The sequence below is a fragment of the Nicotiana tabacum genome, chromosome 17, assembly GCF_000715075.1.
Source record: "Nicotiana tabacum cultivar K326 chromosome 17, ASM71507v2, whole genome shotgun sequence".
Lineage (NCBI taxonomy): Eukaryota > Viridiplantae > Streptophyta > Magnoliopsida > Solanales > Solanaceae > Nicotiana > Nicotiana tabacum.
Window position 1 is genome coordinate 32,380,207 of NC_134096.1, and position 27,895 is coordinate 32,408,101.

At 38.6% G+C, this 27,895-nt stretch overlaps 1 protein-coding gene across 1 annotated transcript; it reads left to right on the forward strand.

The window, feature by feature from the left end:
• Positions 1 to 267: 267 nt before the first annotated feature.
• LOC107768709 (DEAD-box ATP-dependent RNA helicase 50) lies at positions 268 to 26,421 on the forward strand. The gene is made up of 8 exons (XM_075234173.1): positions 268 to 707; positions 1,657 to 2,234; positions 2,664 to 2,858; positions 20,102 to 20,289; positions 21,962 to 22,175; positions 25,303 to 25,434; positions 25,522 to 25,697; positions 25,843 to 26,421. Exons 1-8 carry the CDS (start codon positions 350 to 352, stop codon positions 26,069 to 26,071), a joined length of 2,070 nt encoding a protein of 689 aa, XP_075090274.1. The 5' UTR covers positions 268 to 349; the 3' UTR covers positions 26,072 to 26,421.
• The last annotated feature ends 1,474 nt before the right edge of the window (positions 26,422 to 27,895 follow it).

The window sequence follows — 27,895 nt, forward strand, 5'->3', positions numbered from 1 at the left end:
AACGTCAAAATATCATAGGCTTTACTTATATTTTATGTCTAATAAGTAAGATCTTAGTTGAGATATTTAAGTGAAAAAAATATGATAACTTTAGGGCTGTTTATGTATTTGACAATTTAAAAATTATTTAATTTGTACATGATCAACACATACTTTTAAGAATTGATTTGCAAAATATCAAGTTGGCATTATTCACAAAAATATTCATCCATTCTTGTCACCTATATCATCATAAAGCGTATTGTGCCATGTGCAACAGCATTTGTACATTGCGCCGGAAAGTTTTTAAGTTTTGCATTGTCAATTCCCAAATTGATCCTATCCAAATTCAGCAATACCTTAAACCACAATGCTTTCTGCACCGAGAGCACCAGCACCGGCAGTGGCGGTGGCGGCGCCCGCACGTTTCAAATTCCAAAACGTATGCGGGAATCCTGTTAATCTTCTTCTGCTGCACAGAAATGTTGGTAGTAGTTGCAAAAGGGTGGTGGTTTCAACTAAAGCTGCTTACAGTCGTATGCCAATGGACACACCAGGGGCTTACCAGCTCATAGATAAAGAGAGTGGAGATAAATTCATAGTATGGGGAGGTACTGAAGATGACGACTCTTCTATCCCTTCCAAGGAAGTTCTCTCTTGGAAACCTCTAGCTTCTACTTCTCCTGACAACAACCACCCTCCTCCAACTCAGAGTAGCAGTAATGAAGGTAAAATGAAGCTTTGTGATTTTAAACATGCCATAACTTGGCTTAAAATAAAAAGTTTAAGTTAAATTGTTTTCAATTTTTTTTTCCATAACAAACTAAAAAAGGAAATATGGTCACACTAAGTAACATTTTGGCCTTTTTGTTTAAAATTGTTTTAGATGTCTTAGTTTATTACTAATGCAGAATTTTGTATACTGTGTTAAATGTTAATTGAAGCATGTTTTCAGGTGTGTTAGCTTTTGTACTATCCAAAATGGGCTGTTCAACGTGAAAGAAGAAAGGAATTTTTTTGTCAAAAATAAAATATATGGAGGAATTTTGGTGAATATTGATGCTAATTGGATATCAGGATTGGTTTTTGTTGGTGAAATGTTTTATGTACTAGCCAAGATTAGCAATCTAGTATTGATAGAGCAAGGGAAAAAAGTAAAAGACGATATTGTTTGTTTCAGTCTGATTTTTACCAATGGGCAATTTTGTGTGGGTATGATGTTGGATCTGAAGCTTACACTTTCTTTTGGTGTATTAGGTTTTTAATTTCCAAAATGAGCGATACAGTATAGAGGAAAGGAACGTGTAGCGCTATTTACAGAGTATATGCAACAATCTTCCTTTGCTTACTATGATTATCTACCCCCCTGTAGAGTGAAGTACTGAGTTCACTGTGCTTAAGATTGCAACTTATGCAGTCTTTTATTTATCAATTGAGAAGAAAACATATGTGCCATATTTTATTAGGTACTTGCCAAGCCAAATTATCAGATGGTTTACATTCATCTGCTGATTATAACATGAGCTTTGAGGGATTAAAACTGCCATAACGTTCAGGATGTGTATTACTTTATGTTTCTAATCAGATATCCCTCTTATAAATCTGCAAATGTGTTGTATGGAAATTCTTTCCTATGCTTTTCCTCTAATTTTGAAGTTCTTTCTTACGGCTCTGCAGCTTCGACTAGGGGATTGACAGGGAATTTCGGCAGACTGAAATTTCGAAGAATGAGAGATCTAGTAAGAAAAAGCTACACAAAAAACAAAGAACGCGATGTTATTGATCACGACAAACACAATATTACAGATGCCTCTTCCCGATCATCATGCAGTTCATATAATGAACCTGATCAGTTAAAAGAGCAACAAACGCTTAGTCTTCCTAGAGGTCGTGCCAAAATTCAGCAGCTAGAAGACAGAAAGAATTTCCAAAAATTAATCAGAGTGGAAGATGAAGATAGAGATATAGCTATCGAAAATGTTAGCAAACATTTCGAAGGCTATAGCAGTGATTCTCATGCAGAATCTGCAAGATTAGTTCATCCTGGATCAAAAGCTTCGGCTTCTCCCTTACGTGGATGGGGTGGGGGATCAATTGATTACAGACTTAAGAGGGAAGAAATTTTCAGAGAACGGCGAAACTTGGATGATGAAAATAATTTCTTTAGTAGAAAATCCTTTCAAGAGTTGGGATGCAGTGACTATATGATAGAATCCTTAAGGAATCAGCACTTTGTGCGCCCTTCACATATTCAGGTAGATAATTTACTTTATTTTGAGCATGGAATGGTCAATACTCCAGGTTACCTCATTGCTTTGCTGCAATTCTGATGCATAATAGCGGCTAACATGCCAACAGTCTCATGGATATGGTAGTTTGAATTGCATCATCAATATATCTGTCTTGGTATCTTTACCTCTGCTTCAATTGGCTAGTCGTGTCCAATGAATAGCCTGCTTTTAAAATATTTCTTCTGGATGTTTTCAAGCTATTCTTGATTTTGTATTATGATTCCTGTGACGCTTCATTTCCCTCAAAATACGGCCCAGCAATGCCTGCTTTAATATTTTTTCGTGCCGGCAATTTCTTATCTGTCTTTAGATGGCTATCCCTAGTCCCCATGTATTATTTTGAGAAATCTCTATTTATGCTTCTTACAAGCAGTAATTATAGAGTACTTGCAGGCTATGACATTTGGACCCATCATTGCTGGAAAGAGCTGCATAATATCTGATCAAAGTGGTTCTGGAAAGACTTTGGCATATCTACTACCACTTATTCAACGTCTTAGGCAAGAAGAACTTGAAGGACTTAGCAAACCATCATCTCAAAGTCCTCGGGTTGTAGTACTGGCACCAACAGCTGAATTGGCTTCTCAGGTCTGTCAAATTTCCTCTTCCATTAAAGGAACATTTGCCATTTATTCCCCCAACCGTTCGGCAACCACGCATAGGAAAAGGAAGAAAAAAATGAGAGAGAGAGAGAGAGAGAGAGAGAGAGAGAGAGAGAGAGAGAGAGAGAGAGAGAAAGAGAAGTATTAGTCGATTACCAGCTCATAAATTTATGGCTGCGTTCGCCTAAATTGGTGTGAGAAGTGCGTTAGAATATATTTTACACTAATTTTCTAGCCAAAGCCCCATGCCATATTCTCATAATTTTCATGGCACGTCTTCAATGAAAAACATTTACTGCTCTTCTACCATCTCTAAGGGAAAAAATCAATTAGCCATTATGGTTTTTTAATAATGAATCGGTTGGGTGATGGTAGTAGAGTAAGCTTTTGGGGACGTAAATGGTGTGGAGGTAACACTTTGAGTATCACTTTTCCTAACATGTACAAGATTTCATGCCAAAAGAAGATGTCGAATCAAAGCATACGGAGGATACAAGGTGGAGAAATGCATTGGATTTGAAGTTTAGGAGGAACTTGCAAGACTAGGGGTTCATTGAATTCCAGGGATGGATGGAGTTGCTCAACAAGCAGAATACTTGTCATGGCCCAAAATCCCTCCAAAGGTCGTGATGACGCTTAACCTGCTTGCTAGGCAAGTCAACACTCAACAACAACAATATGATTTTCATGATATAAATAATAAGGCGGAATAAGTTCAGATATCAATATAAAAAATACCTGAATCCTAGGCAGGGTCTAAACGCGGCCACAATTGTCTCACAAGTTCCAAGAACTGGTGTCACAAAATCATCACAAACATCTAACAAGAGTATATAGTCTCAACTGAACAATAACGTCTGTTCAGAAAATGAAAATACAGACAGATATAAAAGAGCAGGGAAGGGGGACTCCATATGCTGCAGATCGAATCAAGTAAAACAGCTCACCACGAAGTCTCCAACAAAATACTCCTACTCAGCACAATGGGTACCGCTAGGGTGGCAAGCGGGCGGGTCGGGTTGGATGTGGGCGGGTCGTAAACGGGTAATGCAAAAAATGGATAAAATTTAATACGGATAGAAAATGGTTTAACTGGCGGATAATATAGATATCGATATTATCCATGGCTTCTTAAATATGATCACTTTTGGGAGAATTCCTAGTATCCCAAACTTGAGAACCCCCAATCTGAGACTTTGCAAATGTAAAAGTTAAATCCATTGGTTATTTATTTTTTAAGTGATAATATGGATCTTATCCATATTTGTCCCATTTTTAAAAAATTCATTATCCAACCCATTTTTTTAGTGGATAAAATGGATGAATAAATGTTTTTTTATCCATTTTGCCACCACTAGGTACTGCTGATACCAACCTCAGAACCCACACAAAATGTGCAGAAGTGTAGTATGAGTACAAAACCACGATACTCAATAAGTATCAAGTCTAGCCTCGAAGAAGTAGTGACGATCGACACTGACACTTACTAATAGCTCAATGAGCATATGAAAACATAATTAGAACATGAAATAAAGCATGATACAATCAATTAAGCTCACAGTAGAAACATGACAACCTGGAATCTAAACATGCTTTTTAAACAAGAGAGAATACATTATCAGTTACTTAATCCTTTTCATAATCATGATATGAGTCGGTCAACATTCATTGATAAATAAGAGCCACTACATGAGTTGAGGCTACTTCAACTTTCATAACAGTTCAATGTACTTATTTAACATTTTAAGTCTGATCGTGGTATCAACGAGCAAGAAGCCAAAAGCCAATCAAGTAAGGCAATTGTTTGACTAACGCTAAATAGAAAGCCCACACGATGAAAGTAGCCCATCATATCCAAATCAACAAGTTATAACTCTAGCATAGCTTCTAATCATGATTAAGATTCATCACGTAGTCATAGAATCAAAAAAACATTATTAAACAATTCAGAAGGTCCGAATAAGGCATATAATAAGCCTAACTCTGTCCGGCTAAGGTCATAACCTAGCTACCAATATACGCTCATCACCTCGCATATAAGTGGGACCTAAATCATGCAACAAATAGCAAATAGATCACCTATGAGGACAATTCCCTCTTACAAGGATGGACAAGAGATACCTCTTCCCGGTAACACCTTCAATCTTCCAAAATATATTTTCCCTTCAAATCCACCTCCAAACGACTCGAATCTAGTCAAATATTACTCAAACGAGTCAAATAATGCTATTAATATTCAATCCCAAACATTAAAGCTTTAATCTTTAATCAAATTCCAAAAAGTCAACAAAAGTTAACCTGGACCCACATGGTCAAAACCCGAGTCTAAGAGTAGTAAATTCCAAATCCGAGTCCAAGACCCACAAATCCCCAAAATACATCCTCTTAAGTTCATATAAAAAACCCTAATTTCTACATTTTAAATCCTTGTTTACAGGGGTTAAAATCCATGGGGAACCAAAATATGCAATCAAATCTGGGTAGGAATTACTTACCCTCAAAGTAGTAGTGAAACTCTCCTAAACAATCGCCTCTTTCCGAGCTCCAAAACTCAAAATAATGAAAAAAAAGCTAAACCTCGAAATATAACATGCTGCCAGGCAATTTGCATTTGCGGCCCAAAATATTGCATCTGCGAGACAGCTTCCGCGACCACACGCTGGCATTTGCGAGTTGCCCAGGCTCCTTCTCCGCTTTTGCGCCAGGTCACACGCATCTGCGCCTACAACAGAAACCCGCAGGTGCGGCCACCTCTGGCCTGACCAACATGCGCACCTGCGACCTCTCTTCCCTAGGCGCGACTCCGCAGGTGCTACAAGCACCTCACTTCTGCGGCATACCCAGCCTGGCCAACATGCGCATCTGCGCACAATGCACCGCAGGTGTGACCATCACACTTGCGCACCTTCCATCACAGGTGCGGTGCATCAGACACTAGCAACTTCCAAACAACACCAAAATGATCCGAAACCATCCCGAAACACACCTGGGCCCCCATCTAATCATACCAACACCAATTATGCACAATAGCAGCCAACTCCAAATGAATCGAATAATTCTTCTCATTGGGCTTTAGCTGCCGTGACGCATAAGCATATCACCCTACCATCCTGCATCAACACCGCGCCAAGACTGACGCATGAAGCATCACAATACACTGTGTGACCTTGAACCTGTGGGCAACACCAATACTGGAGTTGTAGTCAAAGCAGTCTTGAACTTCTGAAAGCTCTCCTCACACTCATCAGACCATCTAAAAGGAACATCTTTCTGAGTCAACTTGGCCAATGGGGTTGCAGTAGATGAAAATCCCTCCACAAAACGACGATAGTAGCCTGCCAAACCCAAGAAACTCCTAATCTCTGTTGCTGCAGAAGCTCTAGGCCAACCCTGAACCGCCTCAATTTTCTTTGGATCCACCTTGGTACCCTCACTAGACACCACGTGGCCCAAGTATGCCACATAATCTAACCAAAACTCACACTTGGAAAACTTAGCTTATAATTTCTTTTCCCTTAGAATCTGAAGCACAATCCTCAAATGTTGCTCATGCTCATCTCTACTATGCGAATACACCAAGATATCATAAATGAACACAATGACAAAAGAGCCCAAATATGGCTGGAACACACTATTTATCAAATGCATTAATGCTGCTGGGGCGTCAGTCAAACCAAAGGACATCACCAAAAACTCATAATGTCCATAACAAATCTTGAAGGCCGTCTTAAGGATGTTTGAAGCCCTAATCTTCAACTGGTGATAACCCGATCTCAAATCAATCTTTGAGAACACCCTGACACCCTGAAGGTGATCAAACAAATCATCAATACGAGACAATAAATACTTGTTCTTGATAGTGACCTTGTTCAATTACCTATAATCAATACACATCCTCATGGAACCATCCTTCTTCACAAACAACACCGTTGGCCTGATGAATCCCTTATCCAACAACTCGTGCAACTGTTCCTTCAACTCATCTGGAGCCATACGGTACGGTGGAATAGATGTAGGTTGAGTGCCCAACACCAAATCAATACTAAAATCAATATCCCCATCGGGCGGCATACCGGTAGGTCTGCAAGGAACACATCCGGAAACTCCCTTACCACAGGGACTGAATCGACAGTGGGAGTCTCAACACTAGTATTTCTAACAAAGACCAGGTACGCCAAATACCCCTTCTCAACCATCCGCCGAGCCTTCAGGAATGAAATTACCTTACTAGGAGTATGTCCAAGAGAATCCCTCCATTCCAACCTTGGCAACCCCGGCATAGCCAACGTCATGGTCTTAGCGTGACAATCAAGAATAGCATGATACGGAGATAGCCAATCCATACCTAAAACCATATCAAAATCTATCAAGTTCAGCAATAGAAGATCAACCCTAGTCTTATAACCCCAATAGTAACCACACAAGATCGGTATACGTGATCCATCACAATAGAATCACCTATACATGAACAAGAATATCAAAAAAATCACGACATATCCAAATAAGGAGCAAAATGCGGTGACACATATGAATAGGTAGGCCCCAGATCGAATAATATAGAAGCATCTCTATGACAAACCGAAACCATACCTTTGATCACAACATCTGAGGCCACTGCCTCGGGTCTACCCGGAAAAGCATAGCAATGAGCATGACCACTATAGATCTAATTTCCACCTACCTGGCCCCCTCATCTAGGGTGAATTCGAGCTGCAAGTCCTCCCCTAGCTGACTAGGTAGGGGCTGGAGCAACTGGCGCGGGAATCCCTGTCTGAGAACTCTGTGGAGCTACACCCATAACAAGCCTGGGTCACTGCCTTCTCATGTGGACAATCTCTCAATACTCATAACAACCTCTAGCTGATCGAGGCTGCTGAATCTGAACTTGCTCTTGATGGTCTGAATACCCACTGGAAGAACCCTAAACAGACAGAGCACGGTACGAACTCACCGGGAGAGCACTGAAAGATGATGGAACTGGAGTGCTAAAAGATGATCGAGCCACTACTCCAAGGGCTATATGCTGTGCAGAATGAGTCGGCCTGCTATGATGGCCTCTACCAAACTGACCCCTACCTCCAGATGAGATACCACTGAAGCTACCAGAACGACGATGTCTCTTATCTCTCACCATAGCCTCTCTTCCATGGCTACGAATACGTCGAGCTATCTCCACGTCCTGGTGAAAAGTAGTCCGAATCCCTGACTCTCGAGCCATAGCAATCCTGATGCCATAATTCAAATCCTCAATAAATCATCTCACCCTCTTTGCCTCGGTGGAGATCAAGATAGCAGCATGACGAGACAACTCTGTGAATCTCTCCTTATACTCGGTCACAGTCATTTGATCCTGCTGAAGATGCTCAAACTTACCTCTCAACTCGTCCCTCCTGGTGCATGGGATGTACCTCTTAAGAAACAATTGTGAGAACTGGGTCCAAGTAAGAGGAGATGAACCTGTTGTTTTGCCCAACCCATAAGTCTGCCACCACCTCCTAGCAGCCCCTCTCAGCTGAAATGTAGTGAAGTACACCCATTGGACTCTACCAAACTCAAATTGCGAAGCATCTAATAAGATCGATCTAGAAAATCCCGGGCATCCTCTGAAGCGTCGCCATCAAAGTGAGATGGATGTAACCTCTGAAACTTCTCTAGCCTTTTCTGCTCCTCAGTAGACATGGCTGGCATAATCTCAAGTTTAGCTGCTACAATAGGTTGCTCACCACCAACTGGCAATACTACCGACCTCTGAAACCTCGCCGATGTCCGCTCCAGAGTACGATTGACTGGGGTCTGAGCTCCCCCTCATGCTTGAGATGTGGCTGGGGCCATTGGAACCACTCTAGCCTGGGTCAATGCATCAATAAAGCTGATTGTCTTGGCCAGAGCCTCCAGAACTACTGGTGCAACAACAAAATCATCTGGATGCTGAGTAGGTACTAGAGGCTCAACATGCTCAATTATAATCTGATCATCCACCTGATTCGCAGGTGGGTTCGCTGCAACTGCCCTGACATGGCCATAAGCTCCGGTGAATGCTCCAACTCTAGTTGTGACTGTGCAATCCCTGGCGGGAGCCTTGACCCTACCTCGGGGCCTGCCTCTCCCGACTACAGCTGGTGGTGCTGCTTCTCCATCACCCGCTGCTGCTGAAGCGCGCGTTCTCACCATCGGTGAGAGAGTAGAAGAGAAAGATTTAGATCCAAACAATAATCAACGCACGATGAGGAGTCAAGAAAGGGAAAGTTTCCTAAGCCCTATAGCCTCTCGCAGATAGATACTTGCATCTCTGTGCCGATCCACAAGACTCTATTAGGCTTGCTCGTGATTTGTGAGACCCTTAGAACCTAAAGCTTTGATACAAACTTGTCACGACCAAAAATCCCTCCAAAAGTAGCTATGGTGCCTAACCTGCTTGCTAGACAAGCAAACACTCAGCAAAAATATGATTTAATATTAAGCCTTTAACTGATTCATGATACAAATAACAAGGAAGAATAAGTCTTAAATATCAATATAAAAAATACATGAATCCCAGACAGGGTCTAAACACTATCACAACTATCTCACAAACCCTCCCCAGAACTAGTGTCACAACATCGTCATGAGCATCTAACAAGAGTATGTAGTCTCAACTGAATAACAACGTCATGATACAAATAACAAGGAAGAATAAGTCTTAAATATCAATATAAAAAATACATGAATCCCAGACAGGGTCTAAACACTATCACAACTATCTCACAAACCCTCCCCAGAACTAGTGTCACAACATCGTCATGAGCATCTAACAAGAGTATGTAGTCTCAACTGAATAACAACGTCATGATACAAATAATAAGGAAGAATAAGTCTTAAATATCAATATAAAAAATACATGAATCCCAGACAGGGTCTAAACACTATCACAACTATCTCGCAAACCCTCCCCAGAACTAGTGTCACAACATCGTCATGAGCATCTAACAAGAGTATGTAGTCTCAACTGAATAACGTTTGTCCGAAAAATGAAAATACATAGACAAATATAAAAGAGTAGGGAAAGGGGATTCCATGTGCTGTAAAGCAGCTCACCATGAAGTCTCCAACAAAATACTCCTACTTAGCTCAATGGCTACCGCTGATACCAGCCTTAGAACCTGCATAAAATATGCAGAAGTGTAGTATGAGTACAAAACTACGGTACTCAGTAAGTATCAAGTCTAGCCTCGAAGAAGTAGTGACGGGGGGTTGACATTAATACATATTAACATCTCAATGAGCATATGAAAACATAATTAGATCATGAAATAAAGCATGATATCATCAATTAGGCTCACTAGTAGAAACATAGTAACCTGGAATTTTGATATGCTTATCAAACAAGAGATAAAATAAAATATTAGTTATCTCAATCCTTTTCATAATCGTGATATGGGTCAGTCAGCACTCATATATAAATAAGAGCCATTGCATGAGTCTAGGCTATCAATGCATGCTCATGATCTAATACCAATATCTCACCACGAATACCATATATCCAACGATGGCCAAGTATCCCAACTAGCATCAATCAAGGTGCCTGCGCTCATAGGGCCCAAAATAACATGGGTAATCACCTGACTCAGGAGGGACTGATCCAAATTCAAGTGCTGTTGTGGCGTGCAACCCGATCCAATTATATTACCGTTGCGGCGTGCTACCCGATTTACACAATAATATCGCTGCGACGTGCAACCCGATCCTATTACAATAATATCAATAATCAATATCCGCTCACATTGTCCTTGGTGCCAAAATTCTCAACTTTTCTCAATATCCAATTTCGTCAACTCAAGAATATGCAAATGAAATAATACGATAAGGACGCACCAGGACATAATAGTAAAAATGCGAATGAATTATTTTACATGAATAAGAGATGGCTATGGCTAATCATGTATTTCAACTTTCATAACGGCTCAATGTACTTATTTAACATTTTAAGTCTGATCGTGGCATTAACAAGAGCAAAGAAGCCAAAAGCCTAAAAATCATAAACCAAGTAAGGCAATTGTTTGACTACGGGTAAATAGAAAGCCCAACACGATGAAAGAAGCCTATCATATCCAAATCAACAAATTATAACTGTAGCATGACATCTAATCATGATTAAGATTCATCACGTAGTCATAGAATCAAAAAAACATGAGTAAACAATTCATAAGGTCCGAATAAGGCATATCATAAGCCTAACTCTGTCCACGATGAAAGAAGCCTATCATATCCAAATCAACAAATTATAACTCTAGCATGACATCTAATCATGATTAAGATTCATCACGTAGTCATAGAATCAAAAAAACATGAGTAAACAATTCATAAGGTCCGAATAAGGCATATCATAAGCCTAACTCCTGTCCACGATGAAAGAAGCCTATCATATCCAAATCAACAAATTATAACTCTAGCATGACATCTAATCATGATTAAGATTCATCACGTAGTCATAGAATCAAAAAAACATGAGTAAACAATTCATAAGGTCCGAATAAGGCATATCATAAGCCTAACTCTGTTCGAGTAAGGTCATAGCCTAGCTACACATATGCGCTCGTCACTTCTCATATAAGTGACACCTAAATCATGCAACAAATAGCAAATAGATCACCTATAGGGACAATTTCCTCTTATAAGGACAAACAAGAGACTTACCTCTTCCCGGTAACACCAGTGTTTTAAAAGGCGTGGCGTAAGGCGAGACGTTTTACATATGCCTCAGCGAGGCGTAAGCCCCGTGGGTATTTAATTTTTAATATTTAATATTTTAAAAAATAATATAATTACAGTAAATATTTATAAACAGGTAAAATTGCATAAAAATTGAAGAAAACTATAAATATGTGAAATATATATATATATATATGATCCATTCCCACAAAAAATTAGTCAAGTCCCCACAAAAAACTAGTCAAAACAATCTATTATATGCTACTTACAAGCACAAGTAACTTGAATCGAAAAGAATAAAGTTTTCTACATGGAGGAACAAAAAGGATGACCAACGTGCAATTTGAACTTTGAACTATGAAGGAGAATGGAGTTCTCTTTGTATTTGTAAAAAAAAAATTGAATATTCGTTGCTTTTTGGGGCTATTAGCAGACTAGCGGACAAGATAAATAATTGGGAAAAACCATAAATTAGGGCTTCAATCAATAAAAAAGGTCTTGACTTTTAAATTTAGTACATTTCAGTTTCTTTTTAAATTTTTTGAGTACTTACAAACTGATTTTTGAGAATTTAGGTATTATATGAAGGACTTATGCAACAAATTTTGTTTTAATTTGAAAGTCTCTGGGGCTTACGCCTCACTACAAAAACACGCCTCAAACGCCCGGAACGCCCGAGCGTACGCCCCAAATTGCTGGGCGTATGCCTCTTGAGACTTTCGCCTCAGGGCATTTTTGGTGCACCTCGCCCCGAGGCTCGTCCTGAAAACGCTTTTTAAAACACTGGTTAACACCTTCAACCTTCCAAACTAGCCTTTCCCTTCAAATCCACCTCCAAACGACTCGAATCTAGTCAAATATTACTCAAACGAGTCAAATAATGCTATAAAAAATCAATGCCAAATGTAAAAGCTTCAATATTTAATCAAATTTCAAAAAGTCAACAAAAGTCATTCCGGCCCACATGGTCAAACCCGAGTCTAGGGGTAGATCCTGACTACCCATAACCCACGAGTCCAAATATATAACTAGATTCCAAATTCGGGTCCAAATCCCCAAAATACACCCTCTTAAGTTCATACCAAAAATCTCAATTTCTACACTTTAAATCTTTGATTTTAGGGGTTAAAATCCATGGGAAATGAAGATATATAATCAAATCTAGGCAGGTATTACTTACCCTCAAAGTAGTAGTGGAAATTTTCTCAAAAATCGCCTCTTTCCGAGCTCCAAAACTCAAAATTATGGAAAATGAGCTAAACTTTGAAATATAACATGCTGCCAGGCAATTTGCATCTGCGGTCACAGATATCACATCTGCGAAGATCGCTTCCGCGACCAGACGCTCGCATTTGCGAGCTGCCCAGGCTCCTTCTCCGCTTTTGCTCAAGGTCACGCGCATCTGCGCCATCATAGGCGCGACAAGAAACCTGCAAGTGCGGCCACCTCTAGCCTAACCAACATGCACACCTGCGACCTCTCTTCCGCACGCGCGACTCCGCAGGTGCGATAAGCACCTCGCTTTTGCGACATCCCCGCATGGCCAACATGCGCATATGCGCACAATGCACCGCAAGTGTGACCATCGCACCTGTGCACCTTCCATAGCAAGTGCGGTGCATTAGACGCCAGCAACATCCAAACAACATCAAAATGATATGAAACAATCCCGAAACACACCGAGCCCTCATCCAATCAATACCAATAAGTCCTATCACCTTATCCAAACTTATCCCAAGGCTCAAAACATCAAGCTAGTGTTTGGCCATAGATTCCCAAATTTGTTTTGAAAATTCTGATTTGGGTGAAGCTTGATTTGAAGATGAAAATGTGTTTGGACAAGATTTTTCAAAACATATTTCACTTTTTATTTGAAAAAACATGAAACATAACTTATATCCACAAGTTCAAAAAACTATCACAAATACCCAATAGTACCAAACAAACAAACTTGCTATCTTGTATATACATAGCCTTCATTACTCAGATTACACATAGGAAGTCATTACTCATATTACACATAGGAAGTCATTACTCATATTACAATCATGCCTACACCACAACGTACAACTAAAATAATTAGCATCAGCGTTTCATACATTAGAGTACAACATAACAAAATGAAAATAACAGTTAGCTCAATTTTTCTTTAAGTCGTTATTCAACTTGATTTTTTTTGGTCATATGAACGAATATCTTGCGAAAGCTGGGGTTAAGCAAGAAAGGCACTGCTGGTGAAAATTTTTCGTTAGCTAAACCATGTTTTTGCAAGACAAATTGCAAGTGGGTAGTCACAGCTTCCTCAGAGTAGATATCAATCTCAGTTTCTTTCGAGAGCAGATACAAAGAAAGAAGCAGGAACAAGAGCAGAAATTGAGGTGATTATTTAAATGTGGGCTCTTTTACAAACTATAAAAGTTTGGGGTAATATTTAAAAAATTTAAAAAATGTAATGGTCATGTTTTGGCCCAAAATCAGCAATTGAGGTAATTTTGGGATTTGAGATTTGGGATTTGGGATCTTGCCAAAATGTGGGCAAAATCTATGGCCAAACATGTGTTTGCCAAATAAATCCCAAATTTATTTTGGCAAAACTCATGGCCAAACGGGTCCCAAAAACAACAACAAAATCAAGAATCGAAGATAAAAATTCCTTCTTTATCTTTTCAAACATTCCAATTTCGCCAAAGACGTTCGAATCATGCCTAAACATTTCAGATTACAACCAAACTTCATGCACAAGTTCCAATCAATTAAATAAACCTATGCAAAGCCACGAAACACAAATCAGATTTCGATAACATCAAATTCAACTATCAGTCAAACTTACAAACTCTCCAATTCTTCAAATTGCCAACTTTCGGCAAATAGAGCCAAAACCTTCTAGGAACATCCAAATCTGAACATACGGTCAAGTCCAAAATCACCATATGAAATTATTGGAATCATCAAATCACAAATCCGAGGTCGTTTATTCAAAAGTCAAACCTTGGTCAACTCTTACAACTTAAGCTTCCAAAATTGGAACTAAGTATTCCAATTCACACCCAGGCCATTCCGGAACGAAATCAACTATCTCCACAAGTCACAAAAGAACAAACAAACATACAAGAAGCATTAAATAGAGGAACGGGGTTCTAGTACTCAAAACGACCGGCCGGTCGTTACAATACTTCACAGATTAGTCATGATGGTTGGAGATGGGGAAGGGAATAAGGGTGATTTTTCTGTTTAGTCCTACTATGGTGTGCTTCGGGCTAGAGAGGAAGCAACTTTTCCTTATTGTTTGGTGTGGATCCCTAGAGTACCGAGAAAGGTGTTTTTTTTTTTTATGCATGGCTAGCAGGGGGGTGATTCTAACGGCTGAGAACCTGAGGAAGGGGGGAGCTACACGTGTAAGTGCTCGGGAGAAGATGTAGATCACCTTCTCTTACATTGTCAGGTCGGGATTAATGAGTCAATATGGAGGCCAAACTTGAACCGGTTTACTAAAAGATTTGGACTAGTCAAACGAAAAGAAATGACTGGTCAGACCGGTTTGTACCAGGTTTATAGACCCCATGTGGAGGCCTAGAGAGATTTGCGAGTCTCGGTACTGCAGAATGGTGTCTTCCCACTTTGGATCTCCCCAAAGCCTCGTAAATTGATCGCAAGCCTCTCTCTAAAGAGATTATGCTCAATAGGAAGGAGGATGAGAAGCAGAAAGGCCTAATGAGAGGTCCCAGGTTTTCCGGCATTGGAGTTGGCTAGAATATCAACGCCAAAGACTTTCTCTTGAAAGGAAATTGGGGCAGTGTGGGTCGAAACTTCCAGAACATGGCTGTGGGTTCCTCTTTGGGCGCAAACAATGGAAAATCATAGGTGTCACAAGAGGTTCTTGGTGCTAGGAAGACTCCGGCGTGATCGCCGACACTAGAATCTGTCTCAAACTTTTAAGGTGGGGGTCGAAATTCTCAAGAATGGGCTGTAGGTTCTTTGTGTTCAAAATCTGGAAGTTCAAAGAGTTATCAAGTGAATGCTAGCGCCAGGAAGTGTGCGGCGAGTTCGCAGGCGTCGGAAAATACCCCAAATCCTTCCGGTGGGAGATGCTACTATTATCTTGCAGGTACAAAATCTTCATGAAGAATCTCAACTAGATGTGAGATTAAGGGGTAGCAATTTAGATTCGTTGGCTATGGAAATTTATGTGACTCATTTTCCATATTCTGCGGTGATAGGTCTTGATGGTGCTGTTGTTAGGTGTGAATATGAGACAATGTTGGAAGGAGACTCAAATACAATTTTTTTGGGAATGTATCTTTTAGGGTGGGTGATGGTGCCAGGAAGACTCTGGCGTGATCGCCGGCATCAGAATCTGTCTCTAACTTATTTGGTGGGGGTTGGAATTCTCCGGAAAGGGCAGTAGGTCCTTTGTGTTCAGAATCGGGAAGTTCACAGAGTTATCAAGGGGCTGTTGGCGCCAGGAAGTGTTTGGCGAGTTCGCCGGTGTCGGAAAATACCCCAGATCCTTTTGGTGGGTCTCGGATGCCCCAGAATAAGGTAGCAGGTTAACTTTTTCCTCCTAAGAATGAGAATTCTTTGGCCGGAGATGCTACTATTGTCCCACAGGTACACAATCTTGATGAAGAATCTCAACTAGGTGTGAATTTAGGGGGCAGCAATTCAGATTCATTGGCTATGGAAATTTACGTGACTCCTTTTCCAGATTCTGTGATGATAAGGCTTAATGGTGGTGTTGTTAGGTGTGAATATGAGACAGTGTTGGAAGAAGGAGACTCGAATACAAAATGTTTTGGGAATGTATCTTTTAGGGTGGGTTATGGCAGTAGAGTAAGCTTTTGGGGACATAAATGGTGTGGAGGTAACACTTTGAGTATCACTTTTCCTAACATGTACAAGATATCATGCCAACGGAAGATGTCAATTCAAATCATAAAGAGGATACAAAGGGGAGAAACGCATTGGGGGTTTGAGGTCTAGGAGAAACTTGCAAGACTAGGGGTTCGTAGAATTACAGGGATTGATGGAGTTGCTCTATAAGCAGAATACTTCACAGATTAGCCATGATGGTTGGAGATGGGGGAGGGAATAGGGGTGTTCTTTCTGTTAAAGTCCTACTACGGTGTACTTCTAGGTAGAGAGGAAGCAACTTTTCCTTATTGTTCGGTGTGGATCCCTAGAGTACCGAGAAAGGTTTTTTTTTTTGCAAGGCTAGCTACGAGGGGGGTGATTCTAATGGCTGAGAACATGAGGAATAGGAGAGTTGCATGTGTCAGTTCGTGTTTCATGTGTAATTTCTAGGGAGAGGATGTAGATCACCTTCTCTTACATTGTCATGTTGCATCTCGCTTGTGGGGAGAAGTGTTGAGTTGGTTTGGAGTTCAGTGGTTGATGCCTGGCACGGGTAAAGAAGTAATGTTCAGCTAAAAATTTAGAGGGGGGGAGAAGAAGGCGCAGGGCATGGGATGTCGCTTCACTAGCACTCGTGTGGATCATTTGGAGAGAGAGAAATAGGAGCGCTTTTGATGGGGTAGAGAAGGGCTTTGTTCATTTGAAGAATAACCTCTTTTCTCTTATTATTATGTTTTGGTGTACCCATGAGATTCCTTTAAGCATAGAAGATTGGGTGGCTTTTGTAGAGAATCATATTATGTTGTGAGATTCTCTAGTTTTTGCTATACTTCTTGTATATGGGCATTTATGCTCTTTATTAATGATACTAGTGGAGAGGTCCCGGGCCCGACGTTAATAAAGCCATATTATTTTATTATATATTATGTTATTTTTTTTATTTTTGCCATAACATTCTGTGAAATTTTACTGGTTAGGATAACTTATAAATTTTCAAATTCTTTGTCATTGTTTGCAAGTATTAAAGTGAGATATAAAAATTATATCATTGTAAATAAAGGTGTAATGACAATATTAAATGGATTAACTTTGCACACATCAAAGGCAAACCAACGAAGAGCAAAATGTTGTAGAGCTGGAGCATTCACCTAAATCTATCTGATTTTCTGGTACTATCAAATGTGACCTTTATCTCTTTTGCTTTTAGTTTTACATCCTCATAAAAGCAACATTTTACAGTTTCTACTTGTTGAGTAGAAAATGTGTATCTTCTATAGTTGATTGATTGTTCCTCTGCTTCAAATGGAGGCACTCCATATAGAAATCATAGCTGAGGATACCAAGGCTCTAAATATCCACAATTGTATCATGCCGCAGATTTAATTGTATTACTCCAATTGTTTCACAAAGATCTTTCAGTTAATTTAAATAATATATTTAAAGATCGATATTTCATTTGCATCTTTATTCAATAAAAACTATTGCGTTTCCGAGTTAACCATATGATTTTAAACTTATTTGTTGGGATTAAACATTAGCGAAGAAGAAATAACAGGTGACCAATATTTCATCAACTTACTTTTTCTTTGTTTTTGTGTGTTGTTATTTCTTCATATTCTAATTTGAATCTTTTCCTTTAGCAAAATAATAAGTAGGCTTATTGGTAGCACAAAATTCATAAGCAACACATTTTGGTAGTTTCTTAGCGCGTATATTTAAGAAAAAAGGTCCCTAATTTATTTAAACATCGTTACCTTGTGGATAACCAAAAAGCTTACATTTTTCTTCGTTGATAGTTCATTTGTTAATAGTAATAAATAAGATGAGATGTCTTCTTACCCTAAGAAAAAATATGTGTTACAATAGAAGTGGACCTGGAAATATAGAAAAAAATATTTCTAAAGGAGATGCCAATTCTCTACTCTTTCTTTTTATAGACTTTCCTTATTAAGTGCTTGAATTAAAGACAGTCGTTTGAGCAATTGCACCTTGAAATGTTTACTTGACAATTAAAATAATCATGAAGATTCAAGTGGTAAAGTTATTATAGTTTGAACAGTAATATCGTGAGTTCTAATTTGAGTTTGTGTCATTTCCTAATCATATTACTCTTTTCTTGTTATGCAAAAAATATATAAATGTACTATTAATATTTTAAATTAAGTCGGAGCAAAGTTTTTTCTAAATGAGAATAGCTGAATTAAATAATTTGTATTCTGCTTGCTTATAACATTTAATATTATATTTGTTTTTATTTTTATATATCAAGCATGATCCCAACATGTAATTATAAATATACTTTTGTTCAAGTGTATTACTCCAATTATTTTATAAAGAGCATTTATGTTTATATAATACAATACAAATCGATTTTAAGATTGAAATTTCACATACATGTTTATTTATTAAGAATTAATTCTACTTTGGACCTAACCATTTGATTTCAAATATCACTATATAGTATATTTAAATTGTTGGATCTGGCATATTTATTCTACATCAAACAAATTTTGTTCTATATTTTTGTTCTACATTACATCCATTACTTAAAGTTGGTTTAACTGCAGTATCTTACCTTTATATTTTACTTTAAATTCATTAACTCACTTTAACATTTTGTTTAACTGCAGTATGTTACCTTCTTGTTTCAAATTAGATTCATTAACTCACTTTAACATTTTTTGTTGGTTAAATTATTATGTAAAGCTAATTAACTATAGTATATTATTATTTTTTTCTTATTTTATTATAATTTCTACAATTTGACGTGTTAGTTGTAGTATACTACATTACTTATTTTATTTCCCTATGTACATCTGCCATTGATGAAAATTTCTGATGGGACCCACATTCTATTGTACTCTTGAGATACGTGTGGAATGGAAATCTGATGGGCCCATGTTTGGACAAAGTTGCGGCTGAAAGACTGAAAAGGCAAACATAACCCTGTGAATGCCAGGCAAAAATATTGAGCTTGATAGAGTATTTTAGGGAATAAACTAAAATGACTTGGTTTTTTTGTCAATTCACTTGAACCGGACGCTCCTCTCAATTCCCATTTCTAAAGAGTAGTAAATTTTTTTACTTTATCAAAAAAATAATGCATCGGTTTATTGTTTCTGGTTAGCACCTGAATCTCGAAATGTATGAAAGCTATTGGTGAAAAACTTACACAGGTACTGAACTTTATTCCTTAGTTTCAGATAGACCATTCTAATGATTAAGCCTTGATTCTTTCACCACTGGCATTGATTCACCTTTTTCTTCCTTCTCATTCTTTTTAATAGGTAAATTTTAACTCTTTCAGCCCCACTTACTGGGTTAAAATAACAGTACTTGACAGAGTTGTTTGTACATCTAGAGTATGTGTTTGATTGTAAGTCTATGCTTTGAAGAGAAAGCACATGAGATTATCAAGAATTGCAAAAGTTATAATACTCACCATGGTTTATCACCCCAATTATTTTCTCCTCTCGATATCAATGTAGAATTTTACATTTGAATTTTGTTTTATGATTTTGACATCAGAGTTCCTCTTTTCCCAAAATGTGAAGCTAGCAATTTCAGAAGATGTTTTGTCTCAACCAGCTAGTACTCTGTTTGGCTTGGCTCTTACTTATTTTTTGTGCGATGAAAGGATCTTCTGTCTGTAGTTTGACATTTTTTGGTTTCATTGAATCTCTCTTGCAGGTCTTAAGTACCTGCCGCTCATTTTCGAAATCTGGTGTTCCTTTCCATTCTATGGTTGTTACTGGTGGTTTTCGCCAGAGAACTCAATTGGAGAACCTAAGACAGGAGTTAGACATTCTTATAGCAACTCCTGGTCGGTTTATGTTTCTTATCAAAGAGGGCTACTTGCAGTTAACTAATCTCAAGTGGTATTAACATTTTCCTTGAATAGTTAAAACTGTTAAACTAGCCTCAAGTAGTATTACATTTCTTTTAGTAGTTAAAACTGTTTTTCAGTTTCTTGCATTTTAAGGTCTTTACTACATCTGTCCAGTTCTCTCACTTTTACGGGGGTGCATTGGCATTGTGGATATATTTACTCTCTTGTTTGTTAGGCAAGGTCTGATGAACTTTGGATTGAAAGTAGTAGTCTTAAATCACAAAAAACCGTAGAATCACCATTCACCAATGGCTAGTATATCCGAGTGTTGTATCTTTTGTAGTAGTAGTATATTATCCTTCAGTTAATTCGATATCTATTCTGGAAGTTTCATACTGCAATGGAGATGCTAAGTAAGAATGCAGTCTTTCACATCAATAGTTATGAAACTTTAGACACAGAAAAGGCATACTTTATTCATAGAATTGTACAGTATTTATAGGAGAACAGGTACAATCAAAGCAGGCTATTCAATCCCTAATTCTTAGGAGATCCTTCAATCAAGGGATTACATCTAAACTAGTTTCCTAGAATAAATTCTATCTACTGTACCATATTTACAGAAGCAGATTACAATCAAATCTGCCAGCTCATTCAAGGAGCAGATTATGATCAATCTGCCAGCTCATTCAACAAGTTATGCTATGCGCTACTAGATAAAGTAAGAAAAAGAATAACATGTGATAAACCAAAACGAATACATAGGTATTGTTCAAACAGGTAATAGCGTGACTTGTGTCTCCCAATCTTCATCCTTCCGTGCATTCAATAATCATAATTAAACAGAATATCAATAATAGATTTTTCTCTCGTGCATTCTCACAGATACTAAGCTAGTACTACTACAACACACAACAAGGTAACTAAAAGAATATAGTCAGCAACTTAAGGCACTAGTAGAAAGCAACTACAGAGAAGCAAGTAATTGATGCAAGTGAATGCGTTGTAAACGACAAAGACAAAGAACGATACAAAATAAATTAAAATATATAAAGAGAAAGAAAGATACAGAATAAAATCAAAATATATAAGGACAAAAATATACTGAATAAATCAAAATATATAAAGACAAAGGAAGATAGAACCTGGAATGTATTCGAAGATGTCTAGCCAATGCCTCCGCCCACACTGAACTTTGTTTCAGTGGGGCCTGCTACTGAAGCCTGCTGTAACGCCTCCTGGATTATGGTCAGGGGAGTCGATGCGTTGCTGTAGAACCAGATCCCAGCCTCCTACATCGATACAAGTCCGAATACATCATAAAAACTTATTGGGAACTTCAAAACATGAACCAAAATGATATTACTAGAAGTGAGGGGTAAAATTACTTCTTAAGCTTTTTGACCTTTCGGATAGCAAGATAATGTTCCAAGTCTTTCCCGAGCATTTCGGGGTCCAAACCACCCATACCCACAAGTCGTAAAACATAAAAGGAACGGAAAGCTCCAAATCAAGGGTCTGGAGGCAAAAACTCAAAATGACCGGTTGGGTCGTTACAGATTTGAATCCTGGTCTCGTGGTTCATTTAGCTTCATTAACTGCTGGAAAACATACTTAGGTTACATGTCTTTTTTCTGGATTGAGATACTTTACGAGAAACTTAGAATATTATATATCAGTTGCTTATACAGTTTTAACACTTCATGTTTATCTTTGTTCAGTGCTGTGCTGGATGAGGTTGACATCCTTTTTAGTGATGAGGATTTTGAGACTGCGTTTCAATGTTTGATTAACTCTTCACCAATCACCACACAATATCTATTTGTGACTGCAACTTTGCCCATGGACATATACAACAAGCTGGTAGAAAGTTTTCCTGATTGTGAACTAGTAAGTGGTCCTGGTATGCACCGTACAAGCCCCGGCTTGGAAGAGGTATTTCTTATTTCGTTCTTGAAAACCAGTACAAATTTACCTAGTGGAAAATTGTTGCCTTATTTTCTTGTCAAATTTGTTCCCTAATATTTTGCATACGCTTGCTAATAAGAGCAACCTTAAAAAGGTTGATGTTTCCGGCTAGAATTAAATCCCCGGGATTCCTAGGAAAAGTTGAAACATATGTTATTGTTAAAGCTATAGGATATATCTAATTGTAATTTCTGCTTAGATTGCCTTGGTCAAAGTACATTATTTACAATACACTTACTTCCAGGGTTTCCTCTTGCCTTTATGAAGTGAGATCTTGATCTCAGTGTAAGTGATTAACCTCATATGCTAGCAGAGAGAACTAGCCCTGTTATTACTGTTTATGGAAAAGAGACAAGATTTTTGATGTGATCAATTATTTTATCAATATTTCGTCATCAAGAACAATTTAGGATAAACCAACGATTGTCTTCTCAAAGTAATAGATTCTTTTTCTAGTTAGACTTTTATCAGTGGGATGAAAGAACCATCCATTTTTATTTTCCCTATCCGATCGGGAGAAAATTTGACCAAAATAGCCTTCTTTACTTTATTATTTTATGGAATGGGGAAAGTGGGGTGGGGGTTGTGTTATGAGAAATTGGCTTATGATTGAATCTCAGAGGTCCCATCGATGAACAAATGGAAGTAGCTACTTGGAATAAAAGTTTAGGTGGTTTGCATTGCAGCACCCTATGCCGATACAAAAGGCAAAAAAGGAAAAAGAGATAAATTAAACAGGAGTGACATTGGATGATTCTTTGGTTATTATGCGGTTCTTCTAATGATTGTCTTCATTGTCCTGGATGATAAAGAATTCTTTGCTCTTTGACTTTCATTATTCTGATTGTGTGGATATGTTGAGGTCTTGAAATAGTTTGTGGTAATCCAAAATATATGTAAACACAAGTTTCGTGCCTGAAAATAATCAAGGCAAGAAAAACGCTGCAAATTATAATATTCGATTTCAAGATGCAATGAAGGTTGCAATCTCTATTCTCTATAGTCTCTTCTGATTCTTCTCAAGAAGAATATTAGATATATTGAGTTCGACTTTGATTGCGATTCAAGGGCTTGAAAAGTTTGATCTCGAATCGTCGTCTTGAATTTGTGTATGACTTATTCGCCACAAACACTTGGATGGTTCTCACGAACAATGAATTTAGATTCCACACTACGAACTAAATAATCTTCAGCTCAGATGCTCTTCGAGTCTTGATTTATTTTTCACTTGATCTTGGATGCTTGAGTTCCTTTGTTGAGGACAACATCCCTTCGTTCTAGGGAAATCCGTATAGATATCTAGTACCAAAACTTCTCTCTCCTAGCTGGATTCGCATAAGAGTTGAGTGACCGAGCTTCAGAAATTTTAGGCAGTTCTAAATTCTAATACCCGTTGCTTTTGATATGTTAGATTTATCATCTCTCCTACTTATATTCTTATCTTTGTCTTTGCTTTACCTTCTGATAGTTTTTCCGCAATTAAAACTATATCATTTTCTTTGTTCACTCTATGGTAACAATTTAATAATTGCAACCTGTGTTCTATGGAGCTATTGTTTCTCGGTCCATATCCTCGTAATATTGAAATTTTCATAAATATTTTCCGTACTAGGAGGAAAAGAATATCAATATGAGAGTGTATCAGTAGAAAATGAAACTGTTTAGATAGAAATGTTTAGATGTGGCTCCTAAGGCTTTGGTCTAGTGGTAAAAACGCAACACTAGATGTGTCGTGTTGTGTGATAAGATGCACATTACAAGTTCAAACCGTGCTGCAGACTAAAGCATGGTACTTAAGTGGAAAAGGGTAGAGGGGTGGACCCATTATCCACCGAGTTTCGAACCATGTGTCACTAGCCCTCAGTGATTTCTCAATTGTCAAAAAAATAAAAAGAAATTTCTGTATGTGATAATTACAAAAAAGTTCAAATGGAAATAAGAAACCTATGCTGGTACTCTAAATCTAGTTGCTCCGATACGGCGGTTTAGGTGCCGCACCCGTGTCGACATGACACTAGTATGGGTGCGGCTATGGGATCCGTACCGGATCTGGTCAAATAATTTTGGGTACTTTGACCACGACTGACGGAAAAATTCGAGACAAGATACAATTTGATTCTCGAAATCAAAACTAAAACTGGGGAAGAAAATAGCTTACCGTATCTAGGAAATCAATCCTTTACTTATCTACAACTTGAGACTAAAAAAAGAAATCCACACTTTACAAGCTATATGTAAGTATTCCTCAAATATTTCTCATAATTTAGAGATATTTTTATATTTTTATTTTCTTGAATTATTTTTAGCCGGATCGCCGCACCCGTATCCATACTAAGATCCGTATCCCCGAATCTTAGAATTTACATCTTGAAGGATCCGACCTCTAGATCCGCACCCGCGTCCGAGTAACTTAGCTGATAGATACACGTTGGAAAATCAGTAGCTTTTCTTGAAGAGAGGTAGCATATAGTCTACCTTATGCTACCAACATCCTAAAGTACATGACAATGTGGGGGATTTTCTTTTCTGTCTATTTTATGCTAAAGCATTATTTACCATTTGACAAGCACAATATACAAGTTAATTTGATCTGTTTCAACTATACAACTCCCATGCTTAATGACATATTATGTGATAGCATGAATGTACAAGACTCCTTCCTAAGGTCATTGTTTGAGGTGAAGTTCTAGTTTGATGGTTACATGTAGTCTCCACTCTCATTCCTCTGTAGCTGGACAAGATTTACAAATATATTTCCTTCCTTCCAATCAGGGGCACTCTAATGGATCTGCCATCCAGTCAGTCCTTCTAGCTATTTGGTAGACATTTTTGCAGTTAGACTCATCTAACAGACTACGTTAAGTCTTTATTTTGTGTCTTGTCCTTCTTGCATCATAGAGCCTCAACTCTTGCTTCGTTATACTGAAATAGCCTCACTACCTTCTATTCAAAAGGTGAGAGGCGTCTTCCATGGATACACATAAACACACCAATCTGGGCATAGAGTCATTTCATGTCTTTTTTTATATTATAAGAAGAGTCGTGTCATGTCTCCATAACTATGGCACTGATGCTCTGTTTTTCGCACTACCAGTTCCTTGTAGATTGCAGTGGAGATGAAACAGCTGAAAAAAGTCCGGACACAGCTTTTCTCAATAAAAAGAATGCCCTACTTCATCTGGTGGAGGATAGCCCAGTTCCAAAAACAATTGTCTTCTGTAACAAGGTGAATAAGATTTACTTTCTTCTGCAAGTATATTTATTGCTCTTGGTTTGCATATATGACAGTTCTCATTCCTGCATGCATATGCAGATTGATAGCTGCAGAAAAGTTGAGAATGCATTAAAGCGCTTTGACAGGAAAGGATTCTCCATAAAAATTTTACCCTTCCATGCTGCACTGGACCAAGGAAGGAGACTTGCAAACATGGAGGAGTTTCGCCGCTCAAAGATGGAGAACATTTCTTTGTTCTTGGTGTGCACCGACAGGTATTCTGTAGCAAACTCCTTTTTAGATTTTTTCATATAGTTATTCATATGTCAGTTAGATGACGTGCTTCAGTTATTTTCCTCACTAATCAACAAGAAAAAGGGACAAGAGATCTGAATTGATGTCTTCTAAACAATGTTGCAGAGCATCCCGAGGTATTGACTTTGAAGGTGTAGACCATGTGGTCCTCTTTGATTATCCTCGAGACCCTAGCGAATATGTACGTCGTGTTGGAAGAACTGCCAGGGGTGCTGGTGGAAAAGGAAAGGCATTCATATTTGCCGTTGGGAAGCAAGTTTCTCTTGCTCGAAGGATAATGGAAAGAAACAAGAAAGGCCACCCAGTCCATGATGTGCCGTCAATATTAACTTAGTATCCTGCAAAAGGGCGCATGGAAGCTGGAAAATAGGACAGTATGATGCTGGTGCGCTTAGAAGGCCATTGAGAAGAAGCAAAAGAATTAAGAAACCATCATAAGGGCTCACATATTATACTTGGGATCCAGGTTAAGGGCTTAGCTCTGTCAAAAGATTGTAGAGGGTGGGGTTAGTTAATAACACAGTGCCATTATAGTGGAGTAGGCAAGAAGTTTGTTGAGCAAGTTTTGATTTCTCATCCCTGTTCTTCTAAGTCTTCTCATCTCCATTCTGCTTTCCTTATTGTACTTTTTATCAGTTTCCTTTGTAATTTTCTTTGAGTTATCAATACAATCAATGGTAAACACTCGAATCTCCAGCAATCTTGGCTTGCTACTGAAGATGCAAGAAGATTACCCGATTATGTCTAAGCAACTGTGCGACACCAGCTCTATCTTTCCTGCATGTCCAGCCGTGCAGGCTAGCCACTAACAGTGATGCAGGAAGCCATAGTGGACGATACAACTGCCAGTGATGTGAAGGAGTGTATCGGAGAGCTCGACTCTGGATTGGTTGAAGGATATTCAAGCCCTGTGGACAAGATATTCTTTGACAGCGCCTAGAGTACTGCGATCGAGTCGCTTCGCCATTGCACAACAATGCCTTCACCAGTGGCTATTGTTGGTGGCGACACTTCGGCTGAGGAGCTTGTTTTTTTGAAATCCAGAATCCACAAGGTGGTACTCTGCGACAAAGGCTATCTCAGATGAAAGCCAAGTGTTATGAAAGTTCTTACCAGACTGACACCCAGTGGATTAAGCTGTTCATTGTAAGGAGTTGTCTCTATTTCTCCCAGTTACTTGATCTGCCTGGTGGCAATGGAGTCTTCCAATTTTCAGAACTTTGTTGCTGCAAATTTGGGGGCTGGTGGTTGCAATTGGTGGGTTCCTGATTTTGATCAACTGCTTTCCATGAAGTTTGCCCGCCAGGTGTCGATGCAATGTCGAACAAGGAAAGGTTTGCAAAATTTCGTGGTCCTAGTAGAGCTATTCGCTTTTACATGCTTTTGGCTTACACAAATGAAAGTGGGTGGATACGGGACAGGTAAATGGTTCCTTGTTTCATGTTGCCAATAAATCCCATGGGTTTTACAATATTTTAGACTATCCCATATCTGTCGATTAGTCCTTTTATTCCTGAGGAGTCATTTCTGATTTTTCATGGTTATCAAGCCTATGTGGTGCCAAATACATCCTCCAATTATCATGTTCTTTCAGGACGTTATAAGAGTTTATACAACATTTACTGCAAGGTGCTAAAGAAGAAGCTTAATATGGATAAAGTTCAGATTTGCAAAAAGGAGATGCACTTGCAAGCTAAATACGGTTTCGTGGCTCATTGGAGATACAAAGAAAGTGATTGTAAACACTCTTCTTTTGTTCTTCAGATGGTGGAGCGGGCTCGTTGGGTTGTTACCTGGCAGTGTGGGACAATGAGCAGGGACCAATCATCTGTTGGCCACTGCTGGATCTATTCAGCCACCGTGCAAATTTCATGCTCGCTCTGAAGATTATCCTTATTCTTGTAAACCTGATTGTGGAACTGATGGACATGTCGGTTGGTTCTTATTTGATGAACCAAGATCATTGATGCTTTTGGGAATTAAGAAGGGTCCTTTGCAACTGCAAGGTGCACAGGGAGCGTGACAGTGAAGTGTTTAATGCTACCGATGGACCAATGGCTTCCAGACTATTCTGCGAATAATGTTACTTCTCTTAAGTTGGATCAACAACAGTTGTTTAATATTTTAAGAGAATTGTATGCACCTGTTCTTGCAAAGT

Excerpts from the sequence above, each read along its gene's own strand:
- LOC107768709 (XM_075234173.1), top strand. The coding sequence starts at position 350 with ATGCTTTCTGCACCGAGAGCACCAGCACCGGCAGTGGCGGTGGCGGCG. Across the intron at positions 20,290-21,961 it reads CAGTTAACTAATCTCAAGTG|TGCTGTGCTGGATGAGGTTG; the intron begins GTATTAACATTT and ends ATCTTTGTTCAG. Across the intron at positions 25,435-25,521 it reads CAATTGTCTTCTGTAACAAG|ATTGATAGCTGCAGAAAAGT; the intron begins GTGAATAAGATT and ends ATGCATATGCAG.